Consider the following 18,895-nt stretch of genomic DNA (forward strand, 5'->3'; position numbering starts at 1 on the left):
TTGTTCTGATCAACTTTTTTAATTGATTTTTAAAATTCGACAACACTGCACAACGCAGGAGAAACACGTGCACGTTCTCTCCCACGTGCACGCACACGCACGTCGTGTTCACTTCCTGTTACGCAGCGAGCATGCAGCCGCTGACACGTCACAACATTGACTTTTTTTTTTTTTTTACATTTTCTGTGTCGTTGCTTCACCTGAGAGACGTGACCGTTAGCATGTCTAGCATCTTGGTCTAGTTAGCGTCTAAGCTCAGAGCCCAAGCAACATTTGCTAACAATGCTAAAGACTAAAAAAAAAAGAAAAAACCCTACAAATAGTAAAAAAAAAAACTTCCTGTACATCGATGTGACGCATGGTGACGTCATCGACCACCAAACAACTGAGCAGACCAGATATCACTGTCAAAGCGGTTAACCTCCCCAGCGCCCCAAAAAGTCGGCTAACATTGCTAAAAAACCTGAAATAAATTTCCTGTCCATTAACGTGATGACGTCATCAGCGCCCATAAAAACGACAGGAAGGTTTCCACTAGAAAAGAAGGAAGGTTTCCACTGAGCACGCGAGAAGATTTCACTTTCAAAGCAGTTGAAGCCAACAAAGAGAAACAAAGGCAGCGGAGTTCAGAACATCTCAGGAATGGTTAGCATATCGAAAGTCGATCAATGGAAAAAAAATAATAAAAACCAAAGTTTGTCTTGCTTGGATGTAAACGAGCCAAAAATCACTGGACTACAAAGCCGCTTTAAACAGGAAGTTGCTCGTCAAAATTCAAACGCATGCAATTGAAAGCGGAATAAGAGCAAATATAGACAACGTTGTAAATTCACACACACACACGCATGCACACGCTAACAAATGCAGATTCTTTGCACACACACACCCACAGACACACGCACACGTTGCACTAAGAACACGCAACCGCACAGTCGTATAGCGACTTATGAAACATGCACACGTACACTCTCTCACACACACACACATACACGCACACACACACACACGCACAGAAGAGAAGGCGAAGAAGCTAATTGAGCGTTAAAGCTCTTCAATTGGATTAACAGCTAAAAAAAACAGTGACGTCAAATGATTATTTTTTGTTTTTAGAATTATTACTACTTTAAGTTTGTTAGACTCCACCCAAGTATAGTGAAGGGGGCGGGGCTTGGAGGAAGCAGACCCCTGAGGGGGCAGAGTCTAAGTGCAGGTGTTTATGGAAGCTCACGAGGTCGGAGACGAGAGAAGGAAGCGTCTGGATGGAATAAAGTGTAGCAATCAATCACCATAACAAAAACTGGACAGTCATAGCACTCCCTGCTGATTACCTTGCAAAACACACACACGCACACACACTAGCCGCTTCCTCTCTGTTTACATTCAATAAATATACATTTGATTTTGCAATGCTAAGCTATGCTAAGCCCTCCAGCCACAGGGGGCGCTGTGATGTGTGGTGAAGGATTCCCGTTATTCATCAGTCACATGAAAACAGAACAAAGGCTATACAATGAGGGGTGTGGCTGGAACAAAAAAAAAAGAGGGCCGGGGTGTCTGATTGGTCAGGGACGGATGAACACTGAAGGTATTGTTGCGGTTTGGACCCGCCCACAGCTCCCCTTCTTCCTGTTTGTCGACGACCGGCCTGCTGTCAATCAATTGGTCGTCAAGTTGATAGTGACCTCATCAAAGGACCGCCCACACAGGAAGTTAGCTAAGTAAACACAAAAATGCAAGAATTAATGACTTCATTTAAACAAAGTGATAGCCACTGCTCGCTAACAAATTGCTAAAGTGTAAATGAGTTAATTTAAAAACAAAACAAAAAACAAATGTGTTGGTCAGCCAACTTCTACATTTTTAGCTGACCAAACGCTAAAGTCTTGGCCAGCAAACTGTTTTAGCTAGGTAAACTCTAAAATTCTAGCTAGTTAGCTACTAACATGTCTAGTGAACTCATTGGTGACGTTTTATTCGGCTGACGACTTTCCAGACAGTTAGCCGCTAAAGTACAAGCCAGCTAAATGCCAAAGTTCTGACCAACTCGCTAGAAGAGATAAATGATAAATAGCATGAGCTAATTTGAACCCACATTTGTCTGTGCCTGATTTAAGTGATCTTTTGATCGTACTTGCTGAGCGTGGAGGGTGAACCCGAACGGTGGAAGTGGACGATCTGCCACTTGCCGTCGCGGCGGTGCCACACCCTGGTCTCCTCCGATTGGACGGTGCGCGGCGTGCCATTGCCGTCGATGTACTGAGTGACGCGGATGTACGCGATGCACGCCGCCTCCTCGCCTACCAGGTGGATGTGAGGGTTCAAGATGGTGGTGTGCACTGGCTTGCTGTTCTTGGACCACACTGCGCCGCGCACGCACACACACACACATATATGTACGCACAAACAGAGAAGTGTATATACACAATCAGTGAACAGGAAGTAGCAGCGAGTGGGCAGGAACAGGAAATGTGCTCACAGTTTTCAAAGTAAAAGCGGTGGAAGTCCAGGCCTTCCACCAGGTTCCCAAGCGCCTCGGGTTCGAACGCCGTCACGGCCGGGTCGCACATCTTGCTGTGGAGGAAGCGCAGGAAGCGGCTCAGGCACTTCCTGTGGTGACCAACGGCCACTTCATCTCGCCACTTTCACAATAAAAGCATGGACTTACGTGTAGCTCTCAAAATCACCGTTACTGATGGCCTCGATCAGCATCTCCGTCACTTTGATGATGTCCTGCTTCCTCACTGGCACACACACATACCAGACAGTGTGTGCACGTGACCTTTTGCTTGTGTGTTAAGTCAGTGATTGTGTGTGTGAGTGCGCGAGTGTGTGTGTGCATGATGAGTGCAGGCATGGTGTGTGTGCCCGTGTAAAAGTGTGTGAGTGCGTGAATTGGCCCGCGCTTGCCCACCTCGCGTGTCCTCATCCTCAATGGTGGTGTTTGTGCTCTCCGACGACTCCTGCGCGAAAGGAAGTGCGCGTTACTCAGCAGGAAGTTGCAAATGAGTGGTTGAGCGTGGCATTGGCTCACCTTGACGCCGTCCGCCTTCTTGTTTCCGCTCTTCCCTCCTGCGGGCGGGACGACAACAAACACGCAGAGCAGCAACAACAGTGTCATGGACACCGCAAACAGTGCCAGCGCCTGGACCAACGGCCACATTACCAGAACTCTAGCTACACTTGATCTATACTCGACGCCTACGAATCGACTACTTCTGTAGCACGAGACTAGATGGACTGCTCTACCAAAAACAAGCACTGTACTGTACAAAGTACACTAAAGGATACGTACTACCAGAGCTACTGAGATCTATAATCTAGATCTATCCTTTTTAAGCCTGCATCGATTCTTATTATAACCTTACCTCCGATCTGCGGCTGGACAATTGTTCGTCTGCTAGCCCTACATTGCACTCCACAACTTCTGGATGGACTGCCCTGCTGAGATTCAATGTAAACGACTCGATGTACTTTTCAATTAACTCGAGCTCTGCGCCTACAATCCTACCTCCGACTCCATGTTTACTAACGCTGCACCGTTCTTCCTTCGAGGTCTGCCCACCAGCCCTCTACCTATTTTCTAGATCGGGTGCTCTACTTAAAGCAGTGTACCTGTGTGGTACTCTATGTCTACATCTACTGCACTATGTACACTATCCCTATATTTACTGTCCTTCCTATTTATAACTATGTACACAAGCCCTGTACTTTAGCACCACAAGTCGTACTGTTCTATATAGACTAGTTCTATCGTCACTGCTCTACACTTAACATCCAATGTCTAGATGTACTGTACTAGCTACATTAGCCCTACACTGACTACTCGAAGAGCTACTGCCCTGTACTGACAACCCTAACACTGTGTTGCTATAGCACTAGACAGACGTAGGTCTAGATCCATAGCTCTATCATCTCTATGCAGTCCAGGCGATCAGAGATCTCAGGAGAGAACAAAAAAATATCCAAATCAAAGTTTGCAAAAAAAAAAAAAAAGAATCCAGCAGCAGCGCCTGCGGTCCACCAGGACACGAGTGACTGTGTGTACGTGGGCTTGGAGTGCAGCAAGAGTCAAGTACGAGGCCACTTTTAGCAACAAAACACTTGACACCAAACATTCCTCAAACGTGACACAATATACACAACAGACACCATGATTGACATACACCCTGGTTAGGTCTGCATCACAACAGTAAAACTTGGGACCAGGTTTAGGGATAGGACCGGTGCAGGATTAGGAACAGTAGGATCGGAGCAGGTCTCAGATGAAATCTCGCACCAGGGCTAAGACTAGTGGCTTGGGCTAGGACCGAGCCCAGGGTACTCAAAGACGAGCAGCGTTAGTATCAGGACATAGTAATAGGACCAGCGCTGACATAAAGTCTTGCCTCGGGACCAGAATCAGGACTAAAGCTATGACAAGCAGTCATAGGATCTGAACTAGAACTAGAACCCTGTCTCAGATCAAGTCTAGCCCCATGACTTGGGCTAGGACCAGGACCAGAGTTAAGAACAGGAACAGATGCAGGACTGGGACCAAGTCTTGAGTAAGGTCTTCAACCAGGTCTAGCATTAGCACCAGGATTAGGAGGAGTAGGACCTGCAATCAAGCCTAGACTAGGACCAGTCTCAGACCAGGACTTACGGGCAAAGACCGGGACCAAGTCAAGGACTAAGACTAGGATGACCGGGCCCAGAATCAGGACTACAATTAGCCTGGTCTCTGACTAGGACCAGGTTATAGTAACAGGTCTAGGACCATGACTTGGTCCAGATCCACAACCGGGACCAAGACTAATACCAGGTCATGAACCTGGACCGGACCCAGGATCGGGACCCGTTCGAGGTCTAGGACCAGGACTAAGGCTAGGACCGAGAACAGGTCCAGGACTAGGATGAGCAGGAGTAGAATTAAGAATAGGACCAGGACAAGGTATAGCCTCGGGCCCAGGTCTAGACCTAGTACCAAGTTTAGAACCAGGACGAGACCCAAATTTGGGATGAAGTCTAAGTCGAGGACTACGACCAGGCCTTGGATCGAGCATTTAGACCGGGACTTTGTGAGCTTGTTGAAGTGGAAGGTACAACAAAAACACCAACAGCTATTAATAAACAACAAGGTGATTGACATGTGACCACAGCTGCCCATACACACACACACACACAGACACAAGTGCGATATTTGCGTGCTAGCAAGCAACTATTCTTCTGATAGGAAGTCAAAGGTCACAATGGAAGCTCAGCACCTCCACCCATGAACAGAAGATTTTTCACATGATCTTTGACCCCATTCAGCTGTTGACCCACCTGAGAAGTTACGGGTGGCCAACATGGTCGTCAAGATGGCGCCCTACAAGGAAGGGGGGAAGAAGAGGAGAGAACGAAGGGAGGAAGTAGAAAGTAAGGGGGATAGGAAGGAGGCACGGTTGAAGAGAAGGACGTAGAGAGGAAAAAATAGATGGTGGTGGAGGGGGGAGAGAAGGAGGAAGGGAAGGAGGAAGGAGAGAAGTAGGTAGAGAAGTTAGTGAAGAAGCAAAGAGAGACGACATGAGGCAAGCAAGTTCAGAAATAGAGAAGGAAGGAGAAAAGAAAAGGTGGATGGATAGATGATTGTCGCGAAGGGAGGGGGCGAAGGTAGTGGAGAAGCAAAGAGAGGAGGATGGAGGGGTGAGAGACGGCAAAGAAGGAAGGAGACAATGAAGAACAGAAGGATGGAAAGAAGAGAGGTTGAAAGGAAGGAAGAAGAGACGGAGGGAAGGACGAAAAAAAGGAGCACAAAGGAATGATCACAAAAAGACTAACATGAGCGATGCGACTCGTGACCGGCTGCAAACAGTCACAAGGTCGCACACTTTACGACCACAGAAACGAGTGACCACTCAAACATTTTCCAACCAATCAGATGAGCCAATTGGCCTCTGCGGAAGCCCCGCCTTTCCTACCTTGAGCTTGCGGCGGGCGTTGAACTTCTTCAGACATTCCACCGTCTCCTGCCTATGCATACAGGACGCCACGGTGGAACGATGCTGCAGTGCACACGCACACACGCGCACACACACACACGTTAACACACCCCAACACGCACGCATGTCATCCTTGACCGATCACGAGAGAGGCCAACGGTCACTCACAGAGATCCAGGGGTGCTTGAGGGCCTCAGCGGCTGAGATGCGCTTGGACGGATTGATGGTCAACATCTTGTTGATCAGGTCTTTGGCCTCGGGAGTCACCGTGTCCCACTCGGGGGACGGGAACTGCGAAGGATAAGCCTGCTAAGCGTCGCGGCAGCCGACAGTCATGCGTGCGGCGGTGGCATCATGTGACCTCGTACATCGTACGCGCCCGCTTTGATTTGCTGATACAGGCGGTGCTGGTCTTCATCCCAAAAGGGAGGATAGCCCACCAGGAGGATGTACAGGATCACACCTGAGGGTGGAAAACACACAGCTGAGGATGCAATGACACACACCCGAGCACGCAAAAACATAGGAGGACGCAAGACGGACAAACAAGGACATATCTGAGGACCTAAAAAAAACACACAACCGGCGACATCTGAGGATGCAAAACAGACACAAAAGACAAAACTAAAGACACAGTAGGGGATACGCCCGAGGACACGATAGACACGAGCGATGACACCTCGTCGGATGCACAACACACAACCGAGGACACGCCTCGTGACACAGCCGAGGACGCAAAACAAATAAACCACGGTCACACATCCGAGGATGGGAAAAGAGACGACAAACTGAGGGCACATCTGTGGATGCAAAACGCGACTGAGGACACACTCGGGGACGCATAAGGCACGCCCGGAGGGGACATACGCCCCCTGAGAAGACAATACACACCTTCGGACACAAAAGACACACCCCGGGAGACAGGACACACCTGAGGAGAGGAAACAAGGAGACAAGTGGAGGAAAGAAGGTGATGAACAGAGAGAACAACATCCACAGCACAGACAAGAGTGGATGAGGAGAAAAGGATAGGAGCGGAGGAGACAAGAAGGTGACAAGGTGAGGAGTGAAAGAGAAGAGAGAAGACGAGGAGCAAAGTGAAGGACACAAGGATAGGAGTGGTGGCGTGAAGGAAACAAGTGGAGACGGTTGGAATCTGACCACAGGCCCAGAGGTCCACGGCCTTCCCGTAAGGATCCTTCCGAAGGACTTCAGGAGAAAGATATCCAGGAGTCCCAGCAAAGCCTAAGGACGGACACACACACACACACACACACATAAAGCAGTGGCCTAGGCAACATGGTTGCTAGCTGGATGTCATGACGATACAAATGACGTGAGTTGTATGTTTCCTACACTATCAGGGATTGGCGATGATGACGGTAACGATGGGGGATGATAATCATGGAGGGTGCCGGCGGCGATGACGTCATCTCACCAAACCAGGCCTGCTGCTCGCCCTCCACCTCGATGGCGAGCCCGAAGTCGGCCAGCTTGACCGCCGCCCCCTTGGACTTGGAGGCCAGCAGCAAATTCTCCGGCTGCGCGACAACGGCAATGAGGACACGCGTGCTTGACCGTGCTCGGCCCGGCGGAGCAGGAGGAGACGCGGCAAACCTTCAGGTCGCGGTGGACGACGCCCATCTGGTGACAGTGAAGGACCGCCTCCAGAATTTGCTGAATGCAGTGGCTGTCGACAAAATCCGAACGTGAAAAACGCCCGACACGCTAGCGCCCGGAAAACGCTAACGTGCCGTCGCTCACCTGGCGTCGGCTTCGCTGTAATACTCTCGGGCGACGATGTCTTCAAACAACTCGCCACCTGTCACCCTGACACACACGCGCGCGCGCGCGCAAAGCACACATACGCACACACGTGACATGGAGTCCACCTGAATGCAACACCAGTGACTTCATAGGTCGGCCAAGAAGACTCACAAGTCAAAGATGAGGTAATGATGAGCCTCCTCCGAGATGCTGTCATGAAGCCGCACTGCAAGGGCGCAAGGAAGGCGATAAGGGCGCAAGGAGATAAGGGCGCATGGAAACAAGAGAACGAGGAAACGTGGAAAAGAAAATGAAACTTCACGTTTATTCGCACGACCTGAATTCACACGGGTGTGGTTTTGCCAATTGAAATGAGCGATTTGCGCGTTCTTCACTGCCAATTAGTGTGATTTTTTAATTTTTTTTTTGCGGCCGGGACGGCGAGCAGGTGCGCTTGAGGAAAATGACCTCAGGTGCACCGAGGCGGCCAATCAGAACGCTGGCCGCGGCTAAGCGTCCAATGGCAGCTCTGTGTGGGTGGGCGATGCTCCACAGATAGCGAGGAGGCTTACATAACACAACTCGCTCGGTGTGTGTGTGTGTGTGTGTGTTGCCAGGCAACAGTGTCTTTAGGTGAAAGCGTCAAAAGCCTTCCGACAGCACACACACATGCGCGCGAGCGCACACATGCGCACACACACACACACACACTATTGGTGCAGTGTGTAGGAGTGTTTGGAAAGAAAAATGTAATTGTTTTCTCTGAAAGCTTTTCAAACACAGGTGAGTGTGTGTGTGTGTGTGTGCGTGTGCGGGCAAGGCAGCAGGCCCGCTTTCACATGCTATTATGCAATAAATGCAGCGTCTTGCATTCAGCGTGTCATCTTTTCAATGCTAGGAGGTCATGTGACCTAAGACGCGTGACATGTGAGGCGAGAGAAGAAATGAAGGTCGCAGGTGTGCTGTGATTGGCCAAAGTGGGAGGCTGAGCACTTCCGGTAACGAGGCTCGCCGACTACGAGGTCCTTCTGGAACTTTGTCTTCAAACGCTTCATTTAACTTTGATCATCGATTTTACATCGAGTTCACACTTTCAAGTGTTCACAGCTTTACTTTATATTCTAAATAACTAGTCAATTATTTAATTTTAAATGTTGGGTGCTTTTTTTTTTAAACCAATATTTATTATTTTATTTCATTTACTAGTAACAGATTAACCAATTATTTTTAAATGTTCAATATATATTTTTAACAAATATTTACTCATTTGACAATTTATTATTTACAAACAATTAATTGACCAATTATTTAAATGAACATGTTAAATGTATGTGTAAAATCTGTTTATTCCACTCATGTTTACTTTATTATTTATAATGAATTTACTCACGATTGTATAACCAATTTTTAATTAACATGTATGCGTATGTAAAACTGATCATTTATTAAAATGTATCTTATTATTTGTAAATAGCTCTTTGTGTTTAATCAATTAATCTGTTAAAAATATTGAACTAATAAGCAAAATGTAAAATTTTGCATTTTATTAAATCTATCCTTTTTTTTGTAATCCTAATTCATTGTATTATAATTTAGTTATATATCACAGTTGGGTCAAAAATGGACCGATCCACTACTTGGGCCATTTTGACCCAATTTTCTGGGTTGTTTTTGTACATAGCGACTCAATTCTATGGTTTGAAAACAACCCAGAAAGTTGGGTCAAACTAATATAGTGGATCAGTGGAATTTCTGACCCATATTGACCCAACTGTTATGATTTGTAATTATTTAATAAATCATCTATATACTCATCCCTCAATTTCATAATCACAAATAAATCAATCACAAAAAATGTTATAAGATAAACTCATTTTAAAAAACGGCTATGTGCTTTACTGAATTTGTCCCGTTTTGGTTAAAAAAAAAAAATAAAAAAAAAAATCATGTAAATCATCAATTATGTCACTGCTCAGTCAGTGTTGGTGTTCTCCAACCATATCTGGGTCACATGATGATGACATCACATGAATTATGGATGGCACGGCGGCGAGCGCGGCGTCCATAATTCATCATCGTCATCCTCGGGCCTTTTTCCTGCGGCGACTCACCGATGTTGGGGTGCTTGAGCAGGCGGCAAATTCGAGCTTCGCGGTCCAACTTTTGATGATCTGACGACACAGAGAGAGATGAGGGGAGGGTTTGAAATTCGGCGAATATGTCATCAGGCCGCAACGGACCACGCCCACGCGCGGGCAATTTCCCACTCCCGCTTCCGATCCCAAAAGTGTCGACTTTTTGCCACGCTCTCCGCGGATGGCCAAATGGTCACGTCTCACCTCGCGCTGACAGCTTCTTGGTGTTGATGATCTTTGCGGCGAACTCCTGACCCGACAGCACCTTCACGCAACGGCGCACCACCGAGAACGCACCCCTGCCGGCGCGCACACGCACACACAACTTCATCAATTGAGGGAGAAAGGAGACAAGGTAGCAAGGAAAGAAGAGCAAAGGAAGCAAAGATAGAGGAGGGAGTAAAGGACGAAGGAAATAAGGGGCCGAGCAAGCAAGGGGACAAAGAAACAAGAGAACGAGGGAACATGGGGAGGGAGGAAGGGGAAAGGAGACAAGGGTGCTCAGAAACAGGGAAGCAATTAATCAAGCAAAGACGAAAGGACACAAGGGAGCAAGGAAAGAGGAACATGAGGGAGAAATTAAAGAAGGAAACAAGGGAGAAAGGAGGTGAGGGAGCGAGGTCAGAAAGGAGAGGGGTAAAATAGGAGCCTGGAAACGAGGGAGCAAGGAAAGAGGAGAGTAAGCGAGAAAGGAAACCAAGGGAGAAAGTAAAAAAAAAAAAAAGGGGGCAAGGAAACGAGCCCAAGGAAACACGAGAAACAAGCAAACGAGGAAAACAAAGAAGCAAATAAGGAAACAAGGACGAAATGAGAGAGGAGAGTATATAGAAACAAACAAGGTAACAAGGACACAAGGGAATAAGGAAACATGGGAGCAAGGAAGGAGCAAAGGAAGCGAGCAATGGAACAAGGAAGCAGGGAAAAAAAGGAGAAAGGAAACGAGGGGGGAAGGAAACAAGGGAGCAAGGTAACAATGAAACCAAGGAGCTCGGAAAGAAGGGGTAAGGAAAAAAGGGAACAAGGAGAGAGGAGTAACAAACAAGGGAGAAAGGAAACGAGGGCGCAAGGTGACAAGGAAACAAGGCAGCAAGGAAAACGAGGGCCAGAGAAAACAAACGCGGGAGCAAGGCAACAAGGGGCAAAGGCAACGAGAGCAAGGAAACAAGAAACAAGGAAACAGGGAAAACCATGAAGCAAGTAAGGAAGCAAGGGATGTGAGATTTGTGATTTGTGATCAGGTGATCAATACATTGATTGACTGCTGCTGGTTGTCACGCAGCTTTGCTGGATATCAAGTCAATGATGAAATATGTCTGCTGCTTCTCCAGAGTACACCCACACGTCTTATGTAAGAGACCTGTGTGTGTGTGTGTGTGTGTGTGCGTGTGTGAAGGTGGTGAGTGGGATGAGGTCAGAGAGGTGTTACACTCATCCGCCCATCCCTCCATCCCTCTCATTTGATCTTGTCGCCATCCCTCCATCCCTGCCTTGGTAAAGCAGCAGAAGTGCGCATTTCAACGATTTCAACTTTGGGACGATCAAAATCGGAAGAATCCACTTACTTTCCCAGCTCCTCGTACAGTTGGTACTCCTCGGTGAAACGCGTGCAAATGACCGTTGCCATGGTGACCCGGCGGCGGGACGAGGGTCAGGGAGGGCAGGGCGACGGCGATGAAGGTCAGCGGCTGGATGGAGACGAGGAAGAGGAGGCGAATGAGACCGGCTTGTTTCGGCGCAAGCGAGAAGATGAAGATGATGAAGAAGATGGAGGGGACGGTGAAGAGCGGCTCCTCTCCAGGTTCGGCTCCCCGCCTACTCAGCCCCCCCCCCCCCACCCCCCTCTCACTCCTGCCCCCACTACCGTCGGCCAATCGTGGGCCGGGACGCGCGCATGCAGGGTCGCCATGGCAACTGCATCCTCTCATTTTGCCACTGCCGAGCCAGCAGCGCCTGTGAATAAAAGATGTGCAAGTACTGCATCTTGTGAAAAACATTGGATATCTCATGAAATATTCCGTCGAAATTGTTTTGACCTCGCCCACGTGTTCACGGCATGGACCTGCTCCGCGGGTCACGTGATTGCTCCAACAAAGGTCACGTGATTGGTCAACTGGTTCTTGGAGAAGTTTTTTTTTTTTTTACTCCCCCGCCAACACACACAAATGAGCCTTTGCCGCCCCCTGCTGGTCACATGTGGTCCCAGCAGACCACACGTGGAGGTGTGAGAGTTTAGAAGTCATCCGTGACACTCATGACGTCATAATATCAATTTATTTATGATTATCATCAAGGCAAACAACCAGAAGGAGACACAACATTTAATATCCTTGGCGGCAAAACGATCCGATTGGTTGGGTGCTGGATGGTTGCTATGGAAATCTCCTTCTCCTTGTTACCTTTGACCTCCCGCCGCTGTCTGGTCCGCTTTGAAAGGTTCAAAGTTCATGATTCACAGGCGTCGCTGTGATCTGATGCGCCCTGCGGCGTCTCTAGCGCCTCCGTCGCTTCAGGACGCAGCTCTCGGGTCTCGGCGATCAGTCGCTTCACGCCGACCATCCATTGGCTGACCTCGGTCACGTGATCCACCATCAGCGAGCGATGGATCTCGTCGGCCTGGTCCCAGCGTCCCGCCTGCAGCTCTGAAGACGCACACGTGCGGTACAGTCACAGACAGACAGTCACCAAAACAGTCAAGACGGACGGACGGACATACCTCGAGCCAGGGCGTTCATGCGTCTCCTCACGGGGAGACTCAGTCGACCCGATGTCCAGCTGTCCTTAAAGAGGCGGAGTCTCTTTTCCACATCGTTACACACCTGAGGCTGCGCAAACGACAAACCGTGATCACGTACGCACTCAACCGACCGTTGGTGACATCATCACCGGGTCACGCAACTCACAGCGACGTCCCGCCTGCACTCGGCCAGCGCTCGCTCTAGAACCTCTACCACGCCCTCCACGTCAGGATCGGCCTCTGATTGGCCGCGGTCCTCGTTGCCCTGAATGCTCACTGGCCCTGCGTCGGCTGCGGGAGGCGTGGCCTTCCAGCCTGGGACGCGACCTGTAGGAGGCAACAAAAGATGTCAGAGGAGATATTTTTCCCCACGTGACTACAACGTCCGCAACGCGTCTCCAACAAAATGGCGGCGCCTGACCTGCAGGAGGCGGGGCCAAGCCACATGGCGGCGGACCCGAGGGCCTGGAATGAGGAGTCGTAGGCGCGGCCGTGGCATCTGGAGACCAATCATGGAAAAGTCAATCTTGATGATGGTACACTATCATGTACAACAGCACCGTGACTGACATTAAACAACACAGTAACACTATACATGTGAAACTGTGACATTACAACTTCGTGACCATTACAACTTCGTGACCAGCATGACGGACCAGCAAAATTGACTAAAACACAATTATGCCCACCTCTGCATATCAACACTGCAACACGACACGTACGCGACTAAAACTGAATTTTAATCGTGATCACCATTTTGGCTGCCACAATTAAACTAACCTGATCTTTGGCGATATTTACATTTCAAAAGCAGGTGCTGTTGCATACCTAAACAAGCACCTTTGCATAAGGGGGTGTAATATTATTAAGGCACCAGTTTTAAACTCAAGGCCCGGGGGCCAGATCCGTCTCGTGACATCATTTTTTGTGGCCCGCTTGTACATCATAGCACATGCAACACACATTTGAACTAACTCCAATGACAACACCTAAATGTGACTGACAGTCGACCACAACACAGTGCCACTACACTACTGAAGTACAGTGTGACGAATGCTCCAAGTATACAGGAAAGTAGAAACATTGTGAGACCTGGAAGCGTGGCCCTCTTGTTCAGGAGGTTCTTCTGTGGCGTGCGGGCCGTCTGGAGACCGTAGGAGAACTGAGGGGGGTCGTTCCATCCTCGTTCCTGGTTACCTGGACGACCAAACGGTCATACTTGATTACTTATTTAATGCGTGACCTTGTCAACGCGGCATGTACAACAGGCAATAAACGTTGTTCAATATTGCGTTGCTAAATATAATCATACAGTCGGTATAAGTACTAAAAAAGACCTGACTTGTACTCTACGTGTATACATGACAACATGCCGACTGTGACGTGTCGTGTGAGCTCCGATCTAGAAGTTAGCTCGACGGCAATCTTACGTGACGTATTTGCTAATTTATACTTTTATAGTCCTACCTGGTTTGACGTACCTATCCTCCATTATGTGTCGAAGTTAAAGAGACTAAACTAACTCTACAATAGCCGGCAAAGCCACATACAAACACCAAGCTGTTTTATTTCCGGGTCAGGGGGTAGTGTCAAGACGACGTCAATGCTAATTGGCGTTAGCGTTAGCTTATGTAATTATCTGTCGTCGCACTAGGATTCTCCTCAATGGGCGACGATTGTTCGTGGAGTACAAAGAGTCAGTGTCATTTGGGACTTAAGCAGAGTTATTTTTGAACGAGTTAAACGTTTGGGGGGTACTAACATTTGTCAATTTAACCGGATTGGCCGAGTTTAAATTGTACCGTAAAGTATCCTGTCTGCCGCAAAGTACTCAGCGTACGCCAATCGGCAGAAAAATCATATTTACATGTTTTATCTTAATAAATCCCCCCTCTGAATACAATAACGTTTGCCTCAGAAGAGCATTGTTTTTCAAACCATTTTCAGATTAAAATATATAATAAAACAAACATTTTCACATACTCCACCTATTTTGACCGTTTTGCATTCACATTTGTAACAGAAACTCCAGGTGAGTTGACGCGGCCGTGGCGCAACGTCATTGGAGGGCGGAGCGAGAGCCGGGTGCGTTGACGTCACCGGAAGTTGGCCACGGCGGGGGTCACTGTTGACGTCATCGTGAGGGAGGAGAGCGGGAGGGAGTGGTAGTGTCTCCTCCATCAGTGAGACAAGAGGAAGACACTATCACACAAGGACACCAGACTGATGCTGTTGCCGTGGAAACAAAGACATGCAGAGAACTTGAAAAATCTTCAATGGGGCCTCTGAGTTTGTGTGCGCGTGTATTTATGTGTGCAGGTTTATGAGTATTGTTTGTGTGTGCGGGCCTATGAGTGTGTGTGCAGCGTGTGTGCACTCTGGAGGGCAAGCGGCTGATTGGAGCCATGATGGGCAAGGACTACATGTTAGCCATCATCATTGTCAACTGTGACGGTAAGAGCTTTTCGTTAAATCAACTTTACCACACGCAAACAAGACCGACAGGAAACATGCACACAACTTCCGTGGTATTCAAAGTAAAAATGAAGTCAAGGGAGAAGAAGATGAGGTTGAATAGGAGCCTCTCCCGCTTCACTTCCTGTCTGCGCCGCTTTATTAAATATTCAAGCCTCTTCAGGTACTTCCTGTTGAGCAGTTTGATTGATTTCAATCATGTGACACGCATCAGATGCTCATGTAAAATGCGAGTCAGCAAAAAAAAAAAGCAAACACAAAACAACTGCAGCTGTACTTGGACTGCGAGGTGAACCGATGGTGGCCGGATGTTGTGAAGCTCACTACCGCCACCTAGTTGTGGAGTTGCAGAAGCTTACTTTGCTGTGTGGCTGCGTGCGTTAGACAACATTTGGACTGACCAGAACCTTCTGCTGGACCCGGACCTTCCCTCTGGCTGGAGGACCATCAATGATTCCACAGGAACCTACTACTGGCACGTGCCCACCGGCGCCACCCAGTGGCAGCACCCCCGCCTTGATGGGAAGCCGACTCTGCCGCAGGCTGGCGCACAGGTACGAACTCTTCTTCTCTTTCTTTCATTTTAATGCAACTTCCTGTCCGTGTCCAAGGTGGGCGTGATTTATTTTGCTACACTTTTATGTCTGCGTCACAATTTTTTTTTTTTTTTTTTTGATCCAACTTCCTGTTTGCGGCCAAGGTGGACTTGTTGTACTTTAACAAAACTTCCTGTCAGATAGAACCTCTTTTTTGTGTTCCTCTATTTTTTTTTTTTTTTTTGCTCTTAGAAGGATGAAGGACCACCAAGCTTCAGTGCAGTCCCACATGACACCAGGTAACACACACACAAACATGCACACAGTGTGCACATGATGTTTATTTGTTGTGGTTGTAGGTCATGGAGGTCTGATGACTCCTGTCGCCATGACAACTCACAGGTATGACCACGCACGCACACACACACACACACACACACACACACATATAACACATCTCATTTAATCTCCACTTAATCTCATTTAATCTCATCTGTGCGCCCTCCTTTCTTTCCACATTTGTCCATCGTCACATCTGTCCATCTTTACGGTGGCCCAAATTCTCGCCTGTCCATCCATCCATCTGTCCATTTTTACGTCTGTCCCTCTTGTCATCCATGAACCGTGTCCAGCAGTGTTTCTCGGTGCGTTCGCTGGGCTGGCTGCAGGTGGAGGAGGACGACTTGTCGCCGGGTCGCAGCAGTCTAGTGGTGGGAAACGTTATCCAGCAGCTGTCTCGCTGCGGCGCCCCCCCCGAGCAGCCGGATGGCTTGGGGGTCTTGGGGGAGGTGGGACATGGCTCCACCCGTCCGTCTGTCTGTCTGATATTCTTGATGGACATCTGTCTGTCTGTCCGTCCGCAGGGCCGCGAGATGAGGCTGCTTCTAAAGCGGGACACGCTAACTCTTGTGGACCCGTTAGACCATGCCCCCTTGTACTGTCAGCCAATCATCAACATCCGCGTGTGGGGGGTGGGCAGCAACAATGGCAGGTGAGCCAATTGGGAGGAAGCTACCTTCACTGTCACACGTCCTTTTTTTCGCCACAAATCAGAGCACCCGTTTGGCTTTTCATGCTACGCTAAGATAGGCTAAGATCACTGTGCTAAGCTAACATGCCACTGATCACCGTGTGTCTCTTTGAATACCGCCACCCCCCCACCTGGCAGAGACAGGTAACGGGCACACGCACACACACACACAGCACTCTGCATGCGTCGTCGTGTAGGTGGCGCAGGTAAAACAAAGATGGCCGCCTTCCGGCACGTGCACGCGTGTGCTTGCCCTCAGGGACTTTGCCTTTGTGGCGGCCGACAAGGACAGCTGCGTGCTCAAGTGTCACGTGTTCCGCTGCGACGCGCCCGCCAAGGCCATCGCGACTGCGCTGCATCACATGTGCTCGCAGGTCAGTCGCACCCGAGCCACCGCAGGCTGCACACGCCGCGCTAGCAATGCCGCACACCGCAGTGATGATGTCACAAACCGTGATGTCAGACAATATGGTGATGTCATATGATCACGATGTCACGCAAAGAGAATGTCACACATTTGCTAATGTCATTCACGATGATGACATCACACACGGCGACGGGTCAAATCACACCAGGTGATGTCACACCGGATGATGATGTCAATGCACGCCACCCGAGTAGTCTTTCAAAACTATTTGACTGATGAGAGCTTTCTAGTCCACTGGATGAAAATCCTTCTGCCGTGTAGTGATTAGGGCATAGGGAATGTGTAAATGAATCCAAGCACAGCACATGTCCCACAAGATGAGGATGATGTCACACACCATGATGATGATGTCCCACCAATGGCGTCCCCAGATGATGTCCCACCAGACGTCGCGCTCTCTCTCCATGGATAGCATCTCGCCCGAGGACCTGCCCCGACATGGTGACTGTCCGCCTCGTCCGCCCGGCCCGCTGACTCCTCCCTCTCCTCCTCGTCCTTACTTGTGTCTTTCAGTGGACTTTTTGGAGGCGGGGCTTCAACGCATCCACAAGTTTGACGTACACTATGTCGGCAACCTGCCCGTGTCCCGCGCCATGGGTATCTGACACGAACTCTACATGACCGTCTGGGCCACGCCCCCCCCCCCCCCCTTCCTTTGAAACACTCGCCCGCGTGCGTGCGTTTGTCTATTGCAGGCATGGAGGTCTTAAACTTGGCCATCGAGAGTATCATGAACTCCACCCGCCGCCACGAGTGGGAGGCGACTGTCATCCACGTGACTGACAACTTCCTGTCTGTCTTCAAGGTACACTTGCTTTACTCTGATACAAATTTCTGTCACTAGTCGAATCTGTAAAAGCTTTGATACAACTTGTGTTCCATCCGCGCTTCCCCCCCCCCCCCCCCCCATTTGCTTTAACTTCCAATTTGTATGCGAGGTGTGTTGTTTCACTTTGTCACTTTCATCTGCAGCAGCAGGAAGGGGAGGAGCCAGTGTGGGCGTGTCAGGTGCGTTTCCTCAGCTTCCTGGGCGTCGGTCACGACAGTCGCACCTTTGCGGTCATCGTGGACGGCGGCCGGCAGCGCTTCGAATGTCACGTCTTCTGGTGCGAGCCGGATGCCGGCCTCTTGTCCGAGGCCGTCCAGGCAGCGTGCATGGTGAGCTCACTTACCTTAGCTCAGTCTAGCTTAGCATTACTTTTCATCAGAGATGGCAAAAGCACCTACACGCTGCACTTAAGTACAATTTTTACTCTAGAAGTAATTGTAGTTAGTTACTGTTATGGTCTTTTCAGGTTCAGTATCAGAAGTGTTTGGTGGCTCAGACGCCGCCGCCCAGGAGCCGACTTTGGCACGGCGCCGCGTCCAAGGTTAAACGCGCTAACTCCATGGATGGTGCCGATTTCCAGAGCGGCAGCGGCGGAGTGCTGTCGCTCCGGAAGGGAAATGGCGGCCATAGCGGCGTTCGGAGGGGCATGATGGCCTTCTTCGACACCTTCCGCAACAAGCAGGCCGCCACCTCGTAACGGCGGCGCCGCAAAAAATGGAGGACGGACCATCAGACGAGCTCGACTTGGACTTGCTGCTGATTGCGCCGAACGCCTGGTCACGTGCTCCGTGTCACAGATGCTCACTGACAAAATAAATTTCATGTTGATCTGACTGGATGCACCTCATCTTTATTTGGAGGAAGTGATGTCACAAAAGCTGCATAATTCGCTGCCGAGAGCTTGCACCTACAAAATCGACACTTTTGAGGAGACTCCAAAAACGGCATGTTTGTTTGCACCATTGGCCAATATTTTGTAAAAATAACACGCACGCACGCGGG

General features: G+C 49.2%; 3 protein-coding genes across 8 annotated transcripts; 1 reads left to right on the forward strand and 2 right to left on the reverse strand.

Annotated features, from left to right (window-relative positions):
* camk2a (calcium/calmodulin-dependent protein kinase II alpha) lies at positions 1-11,674 on the reverse strand. The gene is made up of 18 exons (XM_086012205.1): positions 11,425-11,674; positions 10,067-10,161; positions 9,839-9,898; positions 7,899-7,953; positions 7,725-7,790; positions 7,578-7,650; positions 7,399-7,501; positions 7,122-7,205; positions 6,329-6,423; positions 6,129-6,251; positions 5,940-6,023; positions 5,305-5,347; positions 3,032-3,069; positions 2,912-2,960; positions 2,666-2,741; positions 2,477-2,571; positions 2,132-2,360; positions 1-1,714 (listed from the first exon to the last, which is right to left on the reverse strand). Exons 1-18 carry the CDS (start codon positions 11,484-11,486, stop codon positions 1,711-1,713), a joined length of 1,434 nt encoding a protein of 477 aa, XP_085868331.1. The 5' UTR covers positions 11,487-11,674; the 3' UTR covers positions 1-1,710.
* A 440-nt stretch (positions 11,675-12,114) lies between these two features.
* Positions 12,115-14,792, reverse strand: sra1 (steroid receptor RNA activator 1). 2 transcript variants are annotated; one of them, XM_086012922.1, is made up of 6 exons: positions 14,609-14,792; positions 13,689-13,793; positions 13,018-13,095; positions 12,763-12,923; positions 12,576-12,684; positions 12,115-12,501 (listed from the first exon to the last, which is right to left on the reverse strand). In XM_086012922.1, the coding sequence occupies exons 1-6, from the start codon at positions 14,775-14,777 to the stop codon at positions 12,305-12,307; spliced, it is 819 nt and encodes a 272-aa protein (XP_085869048.1). In that variant the 5' UTR covers positions 14,778-14,792; the 3' UTR covers positions 12,115-12,304. The 2 variants fall into 2 exon arrangements, with proteins under 2 accessions (XP_085869048.1, XP_085869049.1); XM_086012923.1 differs by lacking the exon at positions 14,609-14,792 and adding an exon at positions 14,064-14,470.
* apbb3 (amyloid beta (A4) precursor protein-binding, family B, member 3) lies at positions 13,976-18,726 on the forward strand. 5 transcript variants are annotated; one of them, XM_086012914.1, is made up of 13 exons: positions 13,987-14,292; positions 14,620-15,050; positions 15,456-15,625; positions 15,860-15,906; positions 15,967-16,009; positions 16,240-16,395; positions 16,471-16,598; positions 16,897-17,011; positions 17,436-17,505; positions 17,578-17,661; positions 17,760-17,869; positions 18,037-18,222; positions 18,360-18,726. In XM_086012914.1, the coding sequence occupies exons 2-13, from the start codon at positions 15,002-15,004 to the stop codon at positions 18,588-18,590; spliced, it is 1,389 nt and encodes a 462-aa protein (XP_085869040.1). In that variant the 5' UTR covers positions 13,987-14,292; positions 14,620-15,001; the 3' UTR covers positions 18,591-18,726. The 5 variants fall into 5 exon arrangements, with proteins under 5 accessions (XP_085869039.1, XP_085869038.1, XP_085869037.1 ...); XM_086012913.1 differs by having other exon boundaries at positions 13,976-14,292; positions 15,863-15,906; positions 16,243-16,395; positions 17,436-17,661; XM_086012912.1 differs by having other exon boundaries at positions 13,977-14,292; positions 15,863-15,906; positions 17,436-17,661.
* Positions 18,727-18,895: the final 169 nt, after the last annotated feature.

The sequence above is a fragment of the Filicampus tigris genome, chromosome 17, assembly GCF_054856515.1.
Source record: "Filicampus tigris isolate MCC_2025a chromosome 17, RoL_Ftig_1.0, whole genome shotgun sequence".
In the NCBI taxonomy this organism is placed as follows: Eukaryota; Metazoa; Chordata; class Actinopteri; order Syngnathiformes; family Syngnathidae; genus Filicampus; species Filicampus tigris.